Below are 16,971 nucleotides of genomic sequence, written 5' to 3'. Positions count from 1 at the left end.
TTTAAACATTTATTCCAGTCTTACAATACCTCCAGCAAAGGTTTTCAAATTTTAAAACTTTAGTAATCCATAAAATAAAGCTTGATATAACACTTAAACAGTCTAAACACAAACTTATAAAGATGTGTTCAAGTCAAAATGGTTTATTCTAACTTGTATCTAAAACAAAACATGCTATTTGCTACATTAAAATGAGTATGAAGCAATATCACTTATCATAATGGATTATCAATTCGTAAGACTAGAACATTCGTCTTTAACACTAAAACAACATTGACAGTAAACCATGGTCCCCATAAAACATCATTGAGCAACAAAAAAATATCACTGAAACGACCGGAGAAAAATTCAAAAGTGTTTACTGACCGATTATTGCAATATATTTTTTTCCAGTTCTCCACTCTCAGTCTCGTTTGTTATTAAGATTTTTTTTCGACTGTCTTCTTCCCCGGTAGCGTCTATTTTTCTTTCATTTTTTTTTTTAATTTTGACCCTTTTTGGTAAAAGGCCTCGTCGTGGAATCCAAAATAAATATAATGTAAGTGGCCGTTACACTCAAACTGTCGTTACAATTCAATTCCGCGGACCCGCTCGTTATCTGAGATTTCGTCGCAAGGCAACAAACAGTAAAAATGAAAGAAATACAAACTCGACTCGGCATTTTTTAAAGTACAAATGAAATACATTTATTCGTGGTTCTGTCAAAATAATGCATTTCATTATCTTCCAAAACTCTTCTTGCACACACAACTGTTTTACAACCATTACCATATTACATGGGCTTTTTAAAAGTGTCTTTCTTCGCTACCTAACGGTGGCCATAGCCAGCGTTTTCTGGCCCTCAACTTCACACGACCATCTTTCATCGCACGCATTTCGCTTCTCTCCTCGACCACGTGGTATATTTTCTCTCCTTTTCTTGTAACCTAAGCTAGTGTACACTTGCTAATTTACACGCGTGCTGCTAATATTTTCGCTAGCCAGCTATTCTTCGGCTGCTACTAATTTTTTCTGTTACAAAAAGACTGCTAAACAGTGGATATTTTTCTTATCAATGAACATTTTAATTCTGATGTTTGCAGGAAATTTTATGTCTTTTGTGATTCCCGTTATTTCTTTTCTCGTTGCACTGTCAATACCAAATATATTCTCATCTAGAACTGACAAAGATTAACACTTATATCGAATGACATGATAAGTGGTAACTATTTAGTAAACAGAAATTAAAAAGTTAGAAATTGTATATATTTTATTTATTTGTAAATTACTTCAAGACAAAAATTTTTATAAAAAAACTAGACGCACTGCGCTTACGGTACCGTTTGTTTCTGGCCGTAAAACGAAAGCTCAGAGACTGCATTGATGGATACAGCCATCTGCGCCATAATCGGGCAGCACAGGCGATTATGACACATAGGAACACGCCCAATCAGGATCTCAGATTATCACCATCCGAAATATTATGTGGTCGAACAATTAGAGATCATCTTACTATACTTCGCGAAAAGCACCGAGTTCACGATCGTTGGCCAGAAACCAAACAATTGAGACAAAGGACAATGGCAAAAAGGCATATGCTAAACAAAGAACAGTACAACATGCACAGCCTTCCACTCCAACAGCTTCAGGTCGGCGAATCCGTTCAGGTGAAGAGTCAAAAGAGACCATATCCGCAACGATGGACAAAAATGGGGAGAGTTGTTGAGACCATGGGTAATAGACAATACCGCATACGGTTGGATGGAAGCGGCAGGATCACACTACGCAATCGTTGTCTCCCTGGAAGATCCAACCTGTCATGGATATGCCAGATTATTCGCCCGATGGACGTCGAAAAGACGAATAATGACGTAAGGGTGGCAGACGACACATCTGACGTTGATATGGAGGTGGATAATCGACCCGATTAGGCACAAACCAACGAGTCCGATCCCACGACATAGCATAAGAGTAACAAGACTACCAACACCATTATCCCCACAACAGCGAGGGCCAACTTACAACTACACAAAACTTTCCCAACAAGTGACCACAAAACACCAATGTTGCGGTCATAAGGTAGAGAATGGAAACGACTGGTGAGATGGGACAGAAAAAGTGGAACACCGATCGTCATGAGGTGTTATAAAGTGAGCGCAAATCTCGGACTCGGTAGACTTTTTAAGTCCACTTTACATTTGGGTAAAAGGTTTCGGGAAGCAATAATAAAAAACTAAAATAAGAAAGAAAATTAAACGTAAAAAACATTTTAGCACCACAATATGCTAAAAACAAACAAAAAAAACATTGAAATCTCGTAAGACTTGTTTTGTTTTAGATCGCGAAAAAAATCCGTTTTTCCTCAGATTATTGAGAATCGACGTTTTTCCTATTTCGTCAATAGCAAACATTTTCGAGCCCAGAAAGGTTTTTAATTATAATAATAAATTCATTCTACAGACAAAATTATGAATACACAATTATATTAGGTAAGATAATCTACCCATTTGAGGAATAATGGACTTACCCAGATACTATAAATCTAGTTAGATAAAAAACGATGTAGCGATTCGTGTCAATTATGGCACCTAGAATCAGTCTTGAAACAATCATTGGCTTATACACTTTTTGGTAATTACACCACTATGTCTGTCTTGATTATTACTGGCGTGCACTGCTGCACATAAGTTTGTTAAGAAATAGTTATTCGTGTGTAGACTAAATATACTAATCTTTCTAATAGAAATATTTTATCAATGTCTGCAACCAAACGGGTAAATTTTATTTTCAGAACAAAACTGTTGCACACAAAATTTATGCAAATTTTATCTTACGAAGGGTAGAATAAGCATATGATGGAGCTAACCATTATTCTACAATCTTTATTCTAACTTTGGTTAGAACCCATTACATGGTTTTGATTTAAGAAAATATCGAATTCTGAATGCAAATCTGGTATATTTAAAATTTCACCTATGATGTTAGGCCCATATTCTGCTAACATTCTTAAAAATACTCCAAAGAAGCTGAAATTTTGGGAATATTTATTAATTGATGTCTAATAGCTATTGTTAAAATTTCACAAAAATTGGAGCTTTTTTAAAATTACATTTTCATCACAAACAAGGTACATTGCCACTATGATATATGATGGTGGCCTTATAGAGGTACAGAATACTTTCGGGCGTTAGAAGCTTTCTAGCACGGTAGAGAGAGCAGTCCTGGCAATGCTCTCTATGCAATTGTTCCAACTCATGTTTCCTGTGAACGTTAGGCCGAGGAGTTTAAAAGATGTACTTTCATATAAAGAGTCTTTGACCATTGCTAGTTGTGGTAGAGACGGTTTCTTGTAATTATTGGAGGAAACAAGTTTAGTCTTGGCAGCATTGAATATGACCATCCATTTTTGACTCCATTCCACTACAGATTGGAGGTCATCCTCTAGTATTTCTGCCATTTCTTTAGATATGTGTTCATTCGTTTTCCTGTCGTGTCTGTTATAGAGTGTGGTGTCATCTCACAGACAATTTTGTAAGGGAGGTCATTTATGAATATTAGGAATAATAGAGATCCAAGGATAGACCCTTGAGGAACTTCCGCATTTATATCATATTGTTTAGATGTACGACCATTGAGGACAACCTGGATTTTTCTCTTATCTAAGTTAAGTATTCTACCAGTGATACCGTATGATCTGATTTTCCTAAGAAGACCTTCATGCCATACTCGGTCAAAAGCCTTAGATATATCTAGAGCTACCGCTCTACCCTCCTCTGCTTTGTCCAGTGAATGGTATATACGTTCAGAGATTACAGTTAGAATGTCTGCTATTGAACGGGCATACCTAAATCCGTATTGTTGGTCGGTCAGAAGTTTAGCATCTGTAAGGTGATAGACTAGAGCTTAGTTAATTATGGACTCAAATATTTTGGCGAAAAGTGGGAGGAGAGTAGTGGGGCAATAATTTACTGGGTCAGTTCTTTCGTCAGAATTCTTGAAAACTGGTATTACAAAAGCAGTTTTCCAGCAGGCAGGAAAGAAAAATTCATAAAGGCATTTGTTGTAAAGTTTGGAAAGAACTGGAGCTACTTCGACGGAGCACTTTTTTAATAGCCCAGCTGGAATGAGATCAGGTCCACATGCTTTTGAAGTGTCAAGATCTTTTATGATAGAATGCACCTGAGCAGGGGCGATTTTCAGATTGTCTAGTGTGGCGTTTGTCCGGGAAGAAACATCTGAAAAGGGGTGGTTAGCAGGGTCCAATGTGGAGTTTGAGGCAAACCGACTGGCAAGCATGTTAGCCTTCTCAGTTGCTGAACAACCTCATGATTGTTGGATAGTGGGGGAATTGTTGATTGCCCATTATTTATTTCACACTTTTTGTACTCCATTTGCACATAACGAAATTAAATTAAATTGAATTGAATAACCTATATTACCCACTCTTACGCCTAGCAATTGTGTTCCAACATTCATAATGTAGGTTAATTAGTTTGGGAGCAAGTCCTGTACATACAAATATGAACATATAAACATACCCAAGTTTATGACTAAGGAATGAGAATCACAAATAAATAACACTTGCCAGAGTAAATAGGATGTTTTCACCGTTTATCGGTCTACATGATTCCACGTTGTTCCTATCACAAATTAAGATTCTACATCATATTGTTCAGAGACAAAAAACATTATCTTATCTTCATATGACCCTGGCTCTAAATAACTACGAGGTACCTTCAATAAGTTTGCAGACTTTTTTCGTATGGACACTTTTATTGATAGTACACAACATGAAACTCTAGTCCCCTCCTCCGGTTGCAATGCAATTATATCATTCCAACAAATTCTGGAAGGCCCCACGGAACTCCTCTTGTGTGATCGTGTCAATGGCCTTAGTCACAGCCTCTTTCCTCTCCTCAATTGTCTCATAACTACAGCCTCTAAGGTTTTCCTTGATGCTAGAAAAAAAAACTCACAGAAAGCAAGGTCTGGACTACGGAATCTGAATTAATCAGTTCGACCATCCTCCTGCTGTTATAAGAACGTCTTTATTTTTTATCTTTTCTGAGCACGATTGGCACAAACTTCGGGCAAACCTTCCACATCTTCAGTTTCTCGCGAATAATTGTGTGTACGGTCTCAATACTGACTTAAAACTGTGCACTTATAGTCTCTACGGGCATTTGACGAGACTTATCCATGAAATTCTTTATTTAGCCAATCAACTCTGGTATTCTGACTTCCTTACTTCTCCCACACCTTTAATCATCCCTCAAAGACTCCCTGTCTTCATGTAATCTCTTATGCCACTCAAAAACTGATGCTAGATTAATGCAAAATGGTCCAAAAGCAATTTGGAGCTTTCCATACGTTTCTGTAGCATTTTTTCCAAGTTTGAAATAGAATTTTAATGCATATCGTTTTTCTAAACTGTCCTCACGTCCGGATTGCTTTTTTGAAATTCTCTAGCTTCGACAATCAGGTTTTAGTAGGGTGTATTCCAATTCCTGGTGTAGCTGTTTATCTGAACCTGAAATCATAAAAATTGTTCAGTCATCCTATAAAATGTATAAAATAAAATTCAAGAGTCTACGACAATTTTAAATTCCTGTACAATAATGTCTGGAAACGTATTGAAGGCACCTTGTATATAAAAACTGAATCATGCTTAATTCAAACTGATTCTTATTAATATATTCTTAAAATACACGTTTTTATGTATATATAAATAACTGACACTAGCCCGAGTAAATAGAACGTTTAACCTTCATCACTTCGTTCTATCTCACAATGTTGCTCAAACCTGTTAAACATATATTAACTGCAATCATTTACAAAAACATGGGAGCCGTTTAATATTAAGAAACATATTTAGTGTCAGCATTTATATCACACAAGTATTGACGGATACGATTATTATGTCACACGAGTATTGACGGATACGATTCACATTAAAATCATATGGATTATCATCAGAATTTATATTAAACATATTTAGGCCAGCAGCATACATATTAAAAAAATATTATCCATCAATATTCACATTAAACTAATGTTGATTCTCATTATTCTTATAAACATTATAATTGTTAATATTAAAATATATTGGCGATCATCATTCATACTAAACAGATATTGTCCATTATCATTCATGTTAAACGAAGATTGCCTATAATCATTAATATTAAACGAATACTGGCCATCGTTTTTAATATTAAAACAATATTGTTAATTATCATGATATTAAAATATTAATAATTTTCGTTCATATTAAACGCATATTGGTCATAATCGTTAATATTAAATAAATTTTGGCCAATATCATACTTATAATATTAAATTCATATTGGTCATGATAAATCATATTAAACACATAAATACGATAGATTTAACATTAATTTAATTTCTAAGACTTTTCAAATGTCAATATTTTTGCCAGGATGAAGGGTTGTATTTGTTAAAAGTCGTTTGAATTATTTTTATTGTGTATATACTTTGTTGAAATTGTGAGCCTGCGTTATTGCTGTAATGTGGCCGACGAAAAGTGAGCGCTTTGAGTGTATGTAAAACAAGGCGCGTATTGTAGAGACTGTGGTAGTGTTGAAGAGGGTGCAGTTGGCAAGAAACCTGGTGGTGGATATTGAGGGTTTGGGTACGCCTGTTGAGGGTAAGGCTGAGAACTATAGTACATGGCAGGCCCTTGTATGGGAGGAGGAGCAGTAACCGTAGTAGTACCGGCACCATACATCGAACTAGATGCATTCGGCATGTGCATGCAGCATGCGTTAGTCATGGCTGATGCAGGTGCTCCCGTTGAATTTGTTGGCGCAGTCGAATTACTGTAAATGTGTATCGTGTACATGGGATGTACAGGATTGAAAGGGACAGTGGGGCCATTGACCGTGTTCAGCATTTCACCATTTGCATTTGGGGTTGTGCCATCTGTTCGTTCAAATGGACTAAAGCGTTCCTTTGTACATATTTTTCCATTGTATGGTTGGTGTGGAATAAAGCACTGGGCTTCTGGGTTAAATGGTGTCGACCCCCTTGTACCTTCGCTATTTTGGTTCGAGTCCTGTTGGAGAATAATAGGTCGACCTTCACAGCGAGCCTTTTCGGCATTGGTTTCTGCAAGCATCAACTGGAAACGAGGTGGAATCTCCGTTATCGGCTTAACCAATTTATGGTTGCCGTACCAGAAGAATTTCCTTTTAACCTTTTTTTCACCAATTTGTCCGACAAGTTTTACCTCTTTAAAAATAGTAATACTAGACACGGGATTTGATTCCAAACTACTTTTATCTGATTCGGTTTCGTCTGTTATTAAATCAGCTTCTTCTGAGGGTTGCTGTTTTTCTGGCAAAATGTTAGTTTCAGGTTCATCTTCTTTCTTGGGATTTTCATTTTCCAAAGGTTTTGGAGGTGGAACGTTTACAGTGGAATTATCATGCGTAGAACGTTTCCCCATTTCTATCGCAGGACTTTGGCCGTCAAATTCACTTGAAGTCGTTGTGGACACCATTTTAGAATGACTGGAAACACTGCCGTCTTCCACAAGGGACTTTCAAATTAAAAAAGATTTCTCTAAAAAATAAAAAATAGAATATAAAATAGGACATGGAAACAAATATATAATAATCTTTCATATTTATAATTTATTAAAATATCGTTTATTAAAAACCAATGAATACATAAAATTAAAAATTTCATTTTATGGTTATAATTAAGCGTCACAAACCAGCCTAGTTTCAAATGAGAAAACTGGTAAATATAATGTGATTTTCTTCAATTTTAAATTGTGATACGTTGTTTAATTTTTGACATATTTTGATGAAATTATGAAAATTATGATGTGAATCTTTTTAAAGTTTAATCTTTTCTCTTAATAAATGTAGACTCCCTTTTTCTTTAATAGTTTTTCCTGAATACTTAAATTTTGGTTTCTATTTTCGATAAAATGCTATTTATGTTATGCGTAAAAACCTTGGCGCTTTTCAAATTTTATCTGCTCAATATTGTGATTCTTTTTTATATAAAGATAATACAATCTTAAAAAAAGAAAAAAAATTCTCGTTAATACTGTAGTGTTTTAAGTTGTTTTTCACGAACATTTCAAGTTGAAATAGTGAATGAAATACTAAAGCACCTTTGCCATATTATCAAATCATGTGTTCTGCCTGATTTCGCATTAACAAATTTGAGTTTCTTATCGTAATATCCAACGTTTTATAAAATATATTAAAACTTAATGCATTAGTTGTTTAAATGAATTGAATTTATATCAATAGTCAAAATTGCATCTACATCTCATTTTTTCATGTTTTGTTTAAAATTAATAAGGATTTTCTCAATGTTTAGGCTAGTTTTATATAATTATTTTTTTCATTATGATAACTTTTCAGTGACCACAAAATGACAATACATATATAAGGATTTTTCATTTGTTCAAAGCCTGTATTTTTAGTTATACATTTTGAAGTTTGACATATAGATCAATTACACACAGCGCTGCAAATTTTCTTCCGAATTCAGTGGCTAATTAATCAACTGACATAAACTTTGTGCCAAATTTATTATATTTATTTATTTGTAGGCTGTTATCCTCATCAACATAGTTGTTGTTTCACCACGTTTCGACCAACTATTCCTATGGCATTCTTCAGGTGGTTAACCGCGACGGCATAGGAATGCTGAGTCTCTTACCTGTATTCTCAGTAATTACTGCCTTCCATAGCTGTTGTCTCATCACGATTTGGCCAACTAATCCTCTGGCCTGTTTGGGTAGGACTGAAACCGCTATCTTAAGACAATGATCGCCTGGAACCGTAAAGATTCAGCGCTTCTATCCATTTGGCCACGTGCCTCGTGGTGAAGCAACTACTATGAAGATGAAGATAACAGTCCGCAAATCTATATATCTATAAAAGTGAAATTGTCTGTCTGTGTACATTTCCCTACAAAACTCCTCTGTCAATTTTCAGTCTACAGACTCGAGATTTGACATAAGGTGGATTGAGAATTGGGAAAATCTTTTTAATCGGTTTTCGGCCAGAAATTTAGTTTTCAAAGTTCAACAGTTTGACCTTTGAAAACTCTACCAAACTTCTTCGCCAATTTTGGATTTAAACACTTGAAAATTTAAATGTAGATTACTTGAACATGGATAAAACTTTTTAATTTGATTTAAGCCCAAAACAATATAAGTTAAGGGGTCAAAATTAAGGCAAAAGTTTAAAAAAACTTGACCTCTGCGGTCTCTACCATATTACTCAGCCAATTTTTGGTCTAAAACTTTGAAATTTTTGATAAAGTGTATTCAGACATAGGGCAAGCTTTTTAATCGGTTTTTGGCCGAAAATTTGGCTTCCAAAGTGGTCAAAGTTTAAGATTTTATCTTTGCGGTCTCGACCAAATTATGCAGCCAATTTGGGGTCTGAACATTTGAAATTTTCATAAAGGTATTCAGACATGCAGCAAGCTTTTTAATCAGTTTTGGGGCGAAAATTTGTCTGCCAAGAGGTCAAAGTTGAAAGAGTTGACCGTTGTGGACTCTACAATTTTGAGTCTGAACACTTGAAATTTTATATACAGGTTACCTAGACATGAGTCAAACTTTTTAATATATATATATATATATATATATATATATATATATATATATACATATATATATATATACATATATACATATGCATATAATGTTATGAACAGTACATAGGCCCTAAGCAAAGCTCGTCTGAACTGCTAGTAAATAAATAAAATATATACAAGTATTAATTTCCAAGGATTGCAATAAAAATAATATCTGTCAATTCTATATTTAACACAAATCTATGCACTATGTGATTGCATACACAGTATTTTTTTTTTAGATATAATAAAAATAAATTTTTTTTTAGATATAATAAAAATAAAATTTTGGTTTGTTGTAGCTCTTAAAAGGGAACATTTACTCATTTTCTCTAAAAATTAAACAGTTAAAAATTTTTTTTTTTTAAATCTGTATCATTGAAGTTTGGAATGGCATTTTCTACAATTAGTCGAACTTTAAATTTGAAATACATTTCCGCCAATCTGTCATGCCCACGTTTGAAATAACATCTTCATCCATCTGATGCGCTTACATTTGAAATAGGTGATCACAAATCGGTCATGCTTAAGTTTTAAATAGACAGTCTGTCATGGGCAACGCTTAAAATAACGTTTTTGTCAATCTGTCATAGGTAAGCTCGAAATTAAATTCTTGCCAATCCGTCGTGGGCACGTTCGAAAGAGTATTTTTTCCAGTCTGTTACGGGTAAATATTAAATAGCATTTTTACTAATCTGTCAGAGGTAAGTTTAGAGTTGAACTCATCGCCAATCTATCCCAAATAAGTTTGAAAGAACAGTTTTACCAGTTTATCACAGGTAAGTTTGGAATAGTATTTCGCTAATCTGCCAAGAGCAAGTTTTAAATATTTTTTCTGTCTGACAGGCTTAAATTTCAAAAAGGATGTTTAGTTTTAAACATTTATATTGAATAGAGTGATTAAAAATATCTGTTATTATTTTGCATTAGGGTAATTAATTACAATTATCAATTATTATAAATTTTAATTATCAAGGCCAAGGTAACTCGAGGATAATGGTTAATGAGGCGGGAATAATTGCCAGCCGAAAGATAAGGAACATTGTAGAAGTATTACGATTAGTCAATATTATCAACTACGTCTGACTGCGTATGAAGCTGTTCATTACAAGAATTCATTGACATTAGATTTGAATTATACCAAGTTGTAATAAGTAGGATATCAGTCACGCGATAACGTATTTTACAGACAGAAAGCCCTTAAAAAGAAAATCTCCCATGACCCTAAGTACATAGAGAGAGAAAGGAAAAATATGTGGCATTAGGAAGACGAATTCTTGCTGTGAACCTCTTACAATGAAGAACCAAACTGAAGCTCAGTCCATGAAATTAACGAAAGAGCAGTGACTATTAGCGTCAATTCAGTGATAGGAGGTTTGTATGATAGAGAAGAAATTATCTGAAGCTGATTTTTTTTAGTCAATTTTGTACTCTGTCAAGGCAGAAAAGAGTATATGTGCGACACCTTCTAAGTGTGGAAAGAAGTCGATCAACAAATAAAAATTGAATAGAAAATGAAAGAAAAAAATCCCTGGGTGTGGCACGATTTGACATGGGTTACTGAAACTTTGAACAGAGTTTATGCGTTCGTCGAACGAGGAGAGAATAAACGAGATTATTTACTTTTCAGATTTATCAATTGTATTTATGCGATTGACGACAAAATGTTACTTTAAAATTCAGATAGTAAACAAATAAAAATCTGACAGACACAAATGTATAAAAAGTCGAACTAGTTTTGAGAACAAATAATGGAAAAAAAGCAAATACAAGTCACACAAGTGCGATTGTTTTGGATTCAAGCAACACACCTGACAACCGAATGATAAAACAAACAAAATAAAAACATAATTTTAGAAAAACAAAGAAACAAAAAAAAAAAAACGAAGGCAGCAAAAACATGAACTACGTTGCAATTGTTTTGCTACCTAAATATACAATAAAAGTCGGTTGAACAACTAAGATGTATGAGGAATAAATAAAGGGTCACATTAAAAGACAAGATGAATACAATTTAAAACAAGGCTTCTTTGCAAAGATATTATTCACGATAAATTTGGCCCCCTCCCAAAAGCCCAAACAAACAGTCACATGAAAGACGATGTAATAAATGCCCTTTATTCGTAACTTTAGATTTCGACATGCAAAGTTAAATATATATATTTACTCACGTTCAACCTGAACAAGGCATATTGCCACTTGGAGGTAAGGGGTTACTAACGGGGACCATGTTTAGGGGATTTGAGCGAGACGTCAGTTTACGTTACATCTAAACTTCTGCATATCAGTACAATCAGGGAAGAAGGTAACAAGAAAGGCAAGAAATTAAAAAAATAATTTTCACCTCATTTAATAGTAAAAACAATGCTGTCAGTATGTTTTTGTAAACCGTTCGTGAAAACTTAATTTTTTAGATCAATTAAAACGTAAAAAAAAACTGCGTCACAACACAAAAAATGAACCACATTAAAAAAAACAAAACTTTCTTGTTATTTCAAATGTCAGCTAAATATTTCTCCACGATGTGATAAGTAACTTTACTACGCGTGTGCGCACGCGAACGCATCATTTAAGAAAACACTAGCGTAGCTTTGACGAGGGCGGTGAAGCGGCGCAAGGTGGTCCCTGAGGACCAGGGGTTCATAACATGCAAACGGAAAAATTTGCGACGGGTTTGGTTATCAGATTCGTTGTCAACGACCTCGAGTACCCCTTAAAAAGACAAGTTGGAGTGGTTGGTGTTCTGTTGTGGCGTAAGATAATATTTACCCTACGATCTAGTCTCATTAACTACTGTACACTCATTAACTATTATCCTCGAGTGGCCTCCCGGCCTTGATAAGTGGTGATCCGTTTGTAAAAAAAAAACAACAAATTGTTAAAGGAGATCAGTTAGTCTTAGTTGCATTAAATGTTATTCTTCATTTACCACCCCATTCTACTACGGCCTGGAATTCGTTTTCTTAGGATTCTGCCATTGTCTTAAATTTGCGTACATCCGTTTTCACCTTTGTGCCTGTTATAGAGCGTTGTACCATCGGCAAATATACCCATCTTGGCCACAATGTTATCAGGGAGGTCGGTAATGAATATCAGTAATATTAGTGGTCCAAAGATCGAACCTTCAGGCATTCTAGTATTAATTTAATGCTGTTTTGATTACATCCACTAAGTATTAATACGACTTCGATGGTCCTCTTATCTAAGAGGGATCTAATTATATTTAGAATTCGTCCAGTTATACCGTATGATTTAATTTTCATTAGGAGCCATTCATGCCAGACTTTGTCAAATACTTAGAATATATCAAGGGCTACAGCCCTGGCTTTGCCCGCCTAATCCAGTGCATGGTATATGCGTTTAGAGATGCAATAGGACATTTCCTAAATCTATACTGTTGGTAAGAGAGAAGATTAGTTTTTGCGAGGTGGCGAATTAGTGTGACGAGAGGGAGGAGACTGACTGGACGATAATTGAGTTGGTTAGTATTTTCACGAAAGTTTTTGTACATTGGCACCACAGAGGCTATCTTACAACTATTTGGGAAGCAAGGTTCAGCAAGGCATTTGTTGTAGCGTTTGAAACTCCCATCCTTACATCATCAACGCTCTGATCCCCATTTGGCATCAATTGGGATGGATGGCTCTTATCTGGGAGAGGCCCCGTGTTTTGATAAGCTTCTGGGTTTTACCTTTACTCCTGATCTGAAATGGAACACGTACATCAAGTCTGTGGCTAAGGTCGCCGGAAAGATGGTGGGATCCTTCTACCGCTCCAGAAGATATCTCACTATTGATACAATTCTCTATCTATATAATTTTCTTTGTTTACTTTCCGAAGGCCCGATCTAATAAATTATACGGCATAATCACGTTTGATACAACGGTTCCCATCCGATCACCGAAGTTGATAAACCATGAGCCTGGCCAATACCAGATGGGTGACCAGTTGGGACTTCCAGATGCTGTATGTGCTCTCCGCTTATCTTTTAATACTATATTTTGATTACAATATTTATCAACCAATATCATTTAGTTTTACAGGACAAATGAAAAATCACTATTCTAGATTTCCTTAATTTACAACTGTATATATTACTAAGCAATTCATTAATTTTTTGTTTTGCTATTTCAGACAATTGATTACTCCTTAAGTTTTTTTACTCTGTTGAATTTACCAGAATTTGATCTCATTTTCCATAAAACTATTCTTAAGATTCAAGTTATTTCTATTTCTCATAATCGGTCATTTAATTTACAGAATGTTAAGTTGAAAACCTACCCAATTATATAAATATTTCACCATTTAAAATTTTAGTGTAAAATTTATTTGTTCTTTCTATATTTTACTATTAGTCTCTACTGTGAATTCTCTTTATAAATTTATTTAAGCCAGGTTTTGGGTGCGAGAGCAAGAATTTATTTCTATGAAGACAACTTTGTAAAGCAGCTAATTATTTGTCTAAAATTTCTTCTTTAGAGTTCACTATGTAATAAGCTTCAAGTAAGCACAGATTACACCTTTTTCATTTGCTATGTTGATATCTTCTACCATTCTCCACTATTGACCATTTTATTTTGCATTCTTTATTATTTTTACGTAGTTTCCTAATCCAGTCCCCAAATGCAACTGCCCTCTTCTTTTTATTTTTAATAAATTTTTCTTCTATTTTCATTTACATTATTATTCCTATTGATATTAGATTTGTTCTCAGGGCCGGTTTTAAGTAATGCAACGTGGTTTCTGAATCTTTCCTTAATACTTTCCTACTGTTATCCCCTTTTACTTCACATTTTTATACAATTTCTGAAATTAAGCAATTGCCTCCCTCCCTATGGACATTAGTTCGCTATTCTACAGTTGCATTTCCTCCGGAAATTTATTTCACCTGATTCAGTTCTATTATTATTCAATATTCTGTTGATTATATATATATATATATATATATATATATATATATATATATATATATATATATATATATATATATGAGAACAAGTAGTTAATAAAACATGTTAAAAACACGTTGAAAACGAGTTAAAACATATTTAATTTTAAAAAAGGAAGCACAAAAAAGTGGATAGTCCTTAATTCGCGGAGTTTTAAAGAAACACTTTCCTTCTCATTAGAACGTAGGATTTAGCAAAATCCGGGATCGGATTTTGCTTGCAAAAGTATTTAATGAAACTACAAGTAAGTCATGGATCTTACTTTGTAAAAAATAGTAAAGTAAAGGGAATAGGGGGACGAAAATGTGATTTCACGTGAATGGATAGTCTGGTGAAGAGTAAAATATCCAATAACGGTAAAATCAAAAAAAGTTGATTAAATTTCCATTTCCACAAGTAAAATTCAAGGAAATCGCGTAATTGGAAGATGGTCCAAAGTAATCCAAAAGGTAGAACTCTGTGGTATAATTCACAAACTCACAAGGAAAAAGTGAATGAGTTCAAATAATATTATTAAAAGAAAGACAAGATGTGCGTAGAAAAAAGAAATGGAAGAATTTAAAACACGACTGTCAAGGCTGGGCTGATTTAAGAAAAATGAGTGAAGAAGAAGAAAAAATGAATGGTGATTGAGTCAATTTTAGAATAGAAAAGGCAATGTCAAAATGACACAGATAGGATGACGTTGAAATGGTGCCAAATTTAAAGCAAAAAAGGGTCAACTGAAATATACAAGTTATTACTTAAGAATTAAATTATCAGCAGGAGTCATTAAAGGAAGCACATTAAGAATGATAAGTTAAATACATACACATGTATATGCATACATACATATATATGAATACATACAATTACACATATACATACATATATACAAAACAAACACACCCACATATACACCCACACATATATACATACATATAAGTAAATAGATGAGTAAATAGTAAATAAAGAGTTAAAGGGAAAAATAAGGGGAGAAGATGGCCGTTATCTGTAAATTCCGGGATAAGGCAAGTAAGTATGTAAGTAAATGCGCATGGTAAAATGTAAGTAAACATACATACAGAATATAAATGTGTAGATAGATGGATATATTTGATTGATAGGAATATTTAAACACTAAAACGGAGATTGCAGATGTAAAACTGGCCCCAAAAAAGAAATAAAGAATTACAATGAAAATTACAAAGTTATAAAATGCTAAGAAAGTATGTAGAAAAAATATATTATGGAAAAAAATATATATCTGAAAGGTTAATTTAATAGCTATGTAATTTCGAATTTACCATATATAAATTTGGACTTATGTTTGCAGTAGGAGATCAGTTCGTTTTTAGAGTTTATATTACTACTTTGAGGGGAAGTAATTATAGTTTTAGCTTCGATTGTGCAGAGGCGACATGACTATGAGCCTGGAGTATAAGATTTTTTTATGATAGTCCATTTAATTGAGACGGAGATATTGTTAGTATTAAGTTTTTTAATTAATTATTTCATCCACTCCAGGACTCTTCAGGCTTATGCGCATAAGCCTGAAGAGTCTTAGAGTGGATGAAACGCGGAATATTCAATGTAGCTTAATCGCCATATATATTTTATAACTTACTATATATATATATATATATATATATATATATATATATATATATATATATATATATACTAGCAGGCTGTTCGACATTGCCCCAACGTAATATGCTCATAAATATTATAATATACGCAGATTTCTTATTTATAATTATAGAGCCAATTCTCTATCGATTATTACCCCGCGTATAGTAATGATTTCAAAAGGTATAAAAATTATAACATTGATACCATTCGCTAGACTTGAAACGAGCACGTTTAGCCCTCTAGCCTAATTCGTTATTTATTGTTCCAACGTCGTTACACTCTAAGCTACTTATAGATAGATACACAAGTTTAAAAAGTAAGAAAATTTGAGCATTAAATGTTTAGTTTAGCACATGCATTAATAAATAATAATAGAAATAAAGATTCAGTTTACTAGCCAAAAGCTTCTGTAAACTTAATGCGAATATAAATATTGATATTTATATAGTAAGTCTAATCAAATAAAAAAAGCTCAATGCAATCAAAATGAGAAATAGAGCTTGTCATAGAAGAAAACATTTTAGGACTGTAAATTTAATTTTACAAATATTTATTGTTCAACAGGATACTCAAATAAGAACTAATAAAATTTCCTTAAAGTTTCAAAGAAATGCGCTCTTCTTATCAGAGAAAAGATATTAGCAAATGAATATTATGGAGAAGCTATGAATTTCTTGGTACTGGCATAAATTGAAACTTCATCAGATGAAAACTAGCTATATATGCAAAAATTTTTTAGTGCAAACAGTTCATTAACTGGGAAAAGAAATAAAAAAATGATAAAAGTAAATAAAAAAGT

General features: G+C 33.6%; 1 protein-coding gene across 3 annotated transcripts in view; it reads right to left on the bottom strand.

Moving 5' to 3' along the window:
* Positions 1-6,357: 6,357 nt before the first annotated feature.
* The window catches only part of LOC145249425 (uncharacterized), a 103,080-nt gene continuing 92,466 nt past the window's right edge, over positions 6,358-16,971 (bottom strand). For all 3 annotated transcript variants that reach the window (XM_080110975.1, XM_080110977.1, XM_080110976.1), the window contains one exon: positions 6,358-7,563. In XM_080110975.1, the coding sequence (XP_079967101.1) occupies positions 6,497-7,501 (1,005 nt within the window). In that variant the 5' untranslated portion in view covers positions 7,502-7,563 and the 3' untranslated portion in view covers positions 6,358-6,496. The remainder of the gene's footprint in view (positions 7,564-16,971) is intronic.

This window comes from Euprymna scolopes, chromosome 28 (genome assembly GCF_053919585.1).
Source record: "Euprymna scolopes isolate OS-2025 chromosome 28, ASM5391958v1, whole genome shotgun sequence".
Lineage (NCBI taxonomy): Eukaryota > Metazoa > Mollusca > Cephalopoda > Sepiida > Sepiolidae > Euprymna > Euprymna scolopes.
The sequence above is the reverse complement of the archived record's forward strand: the minus strand, read 5'-3'. Positions and strand labels throughout refer to the sequence as shown.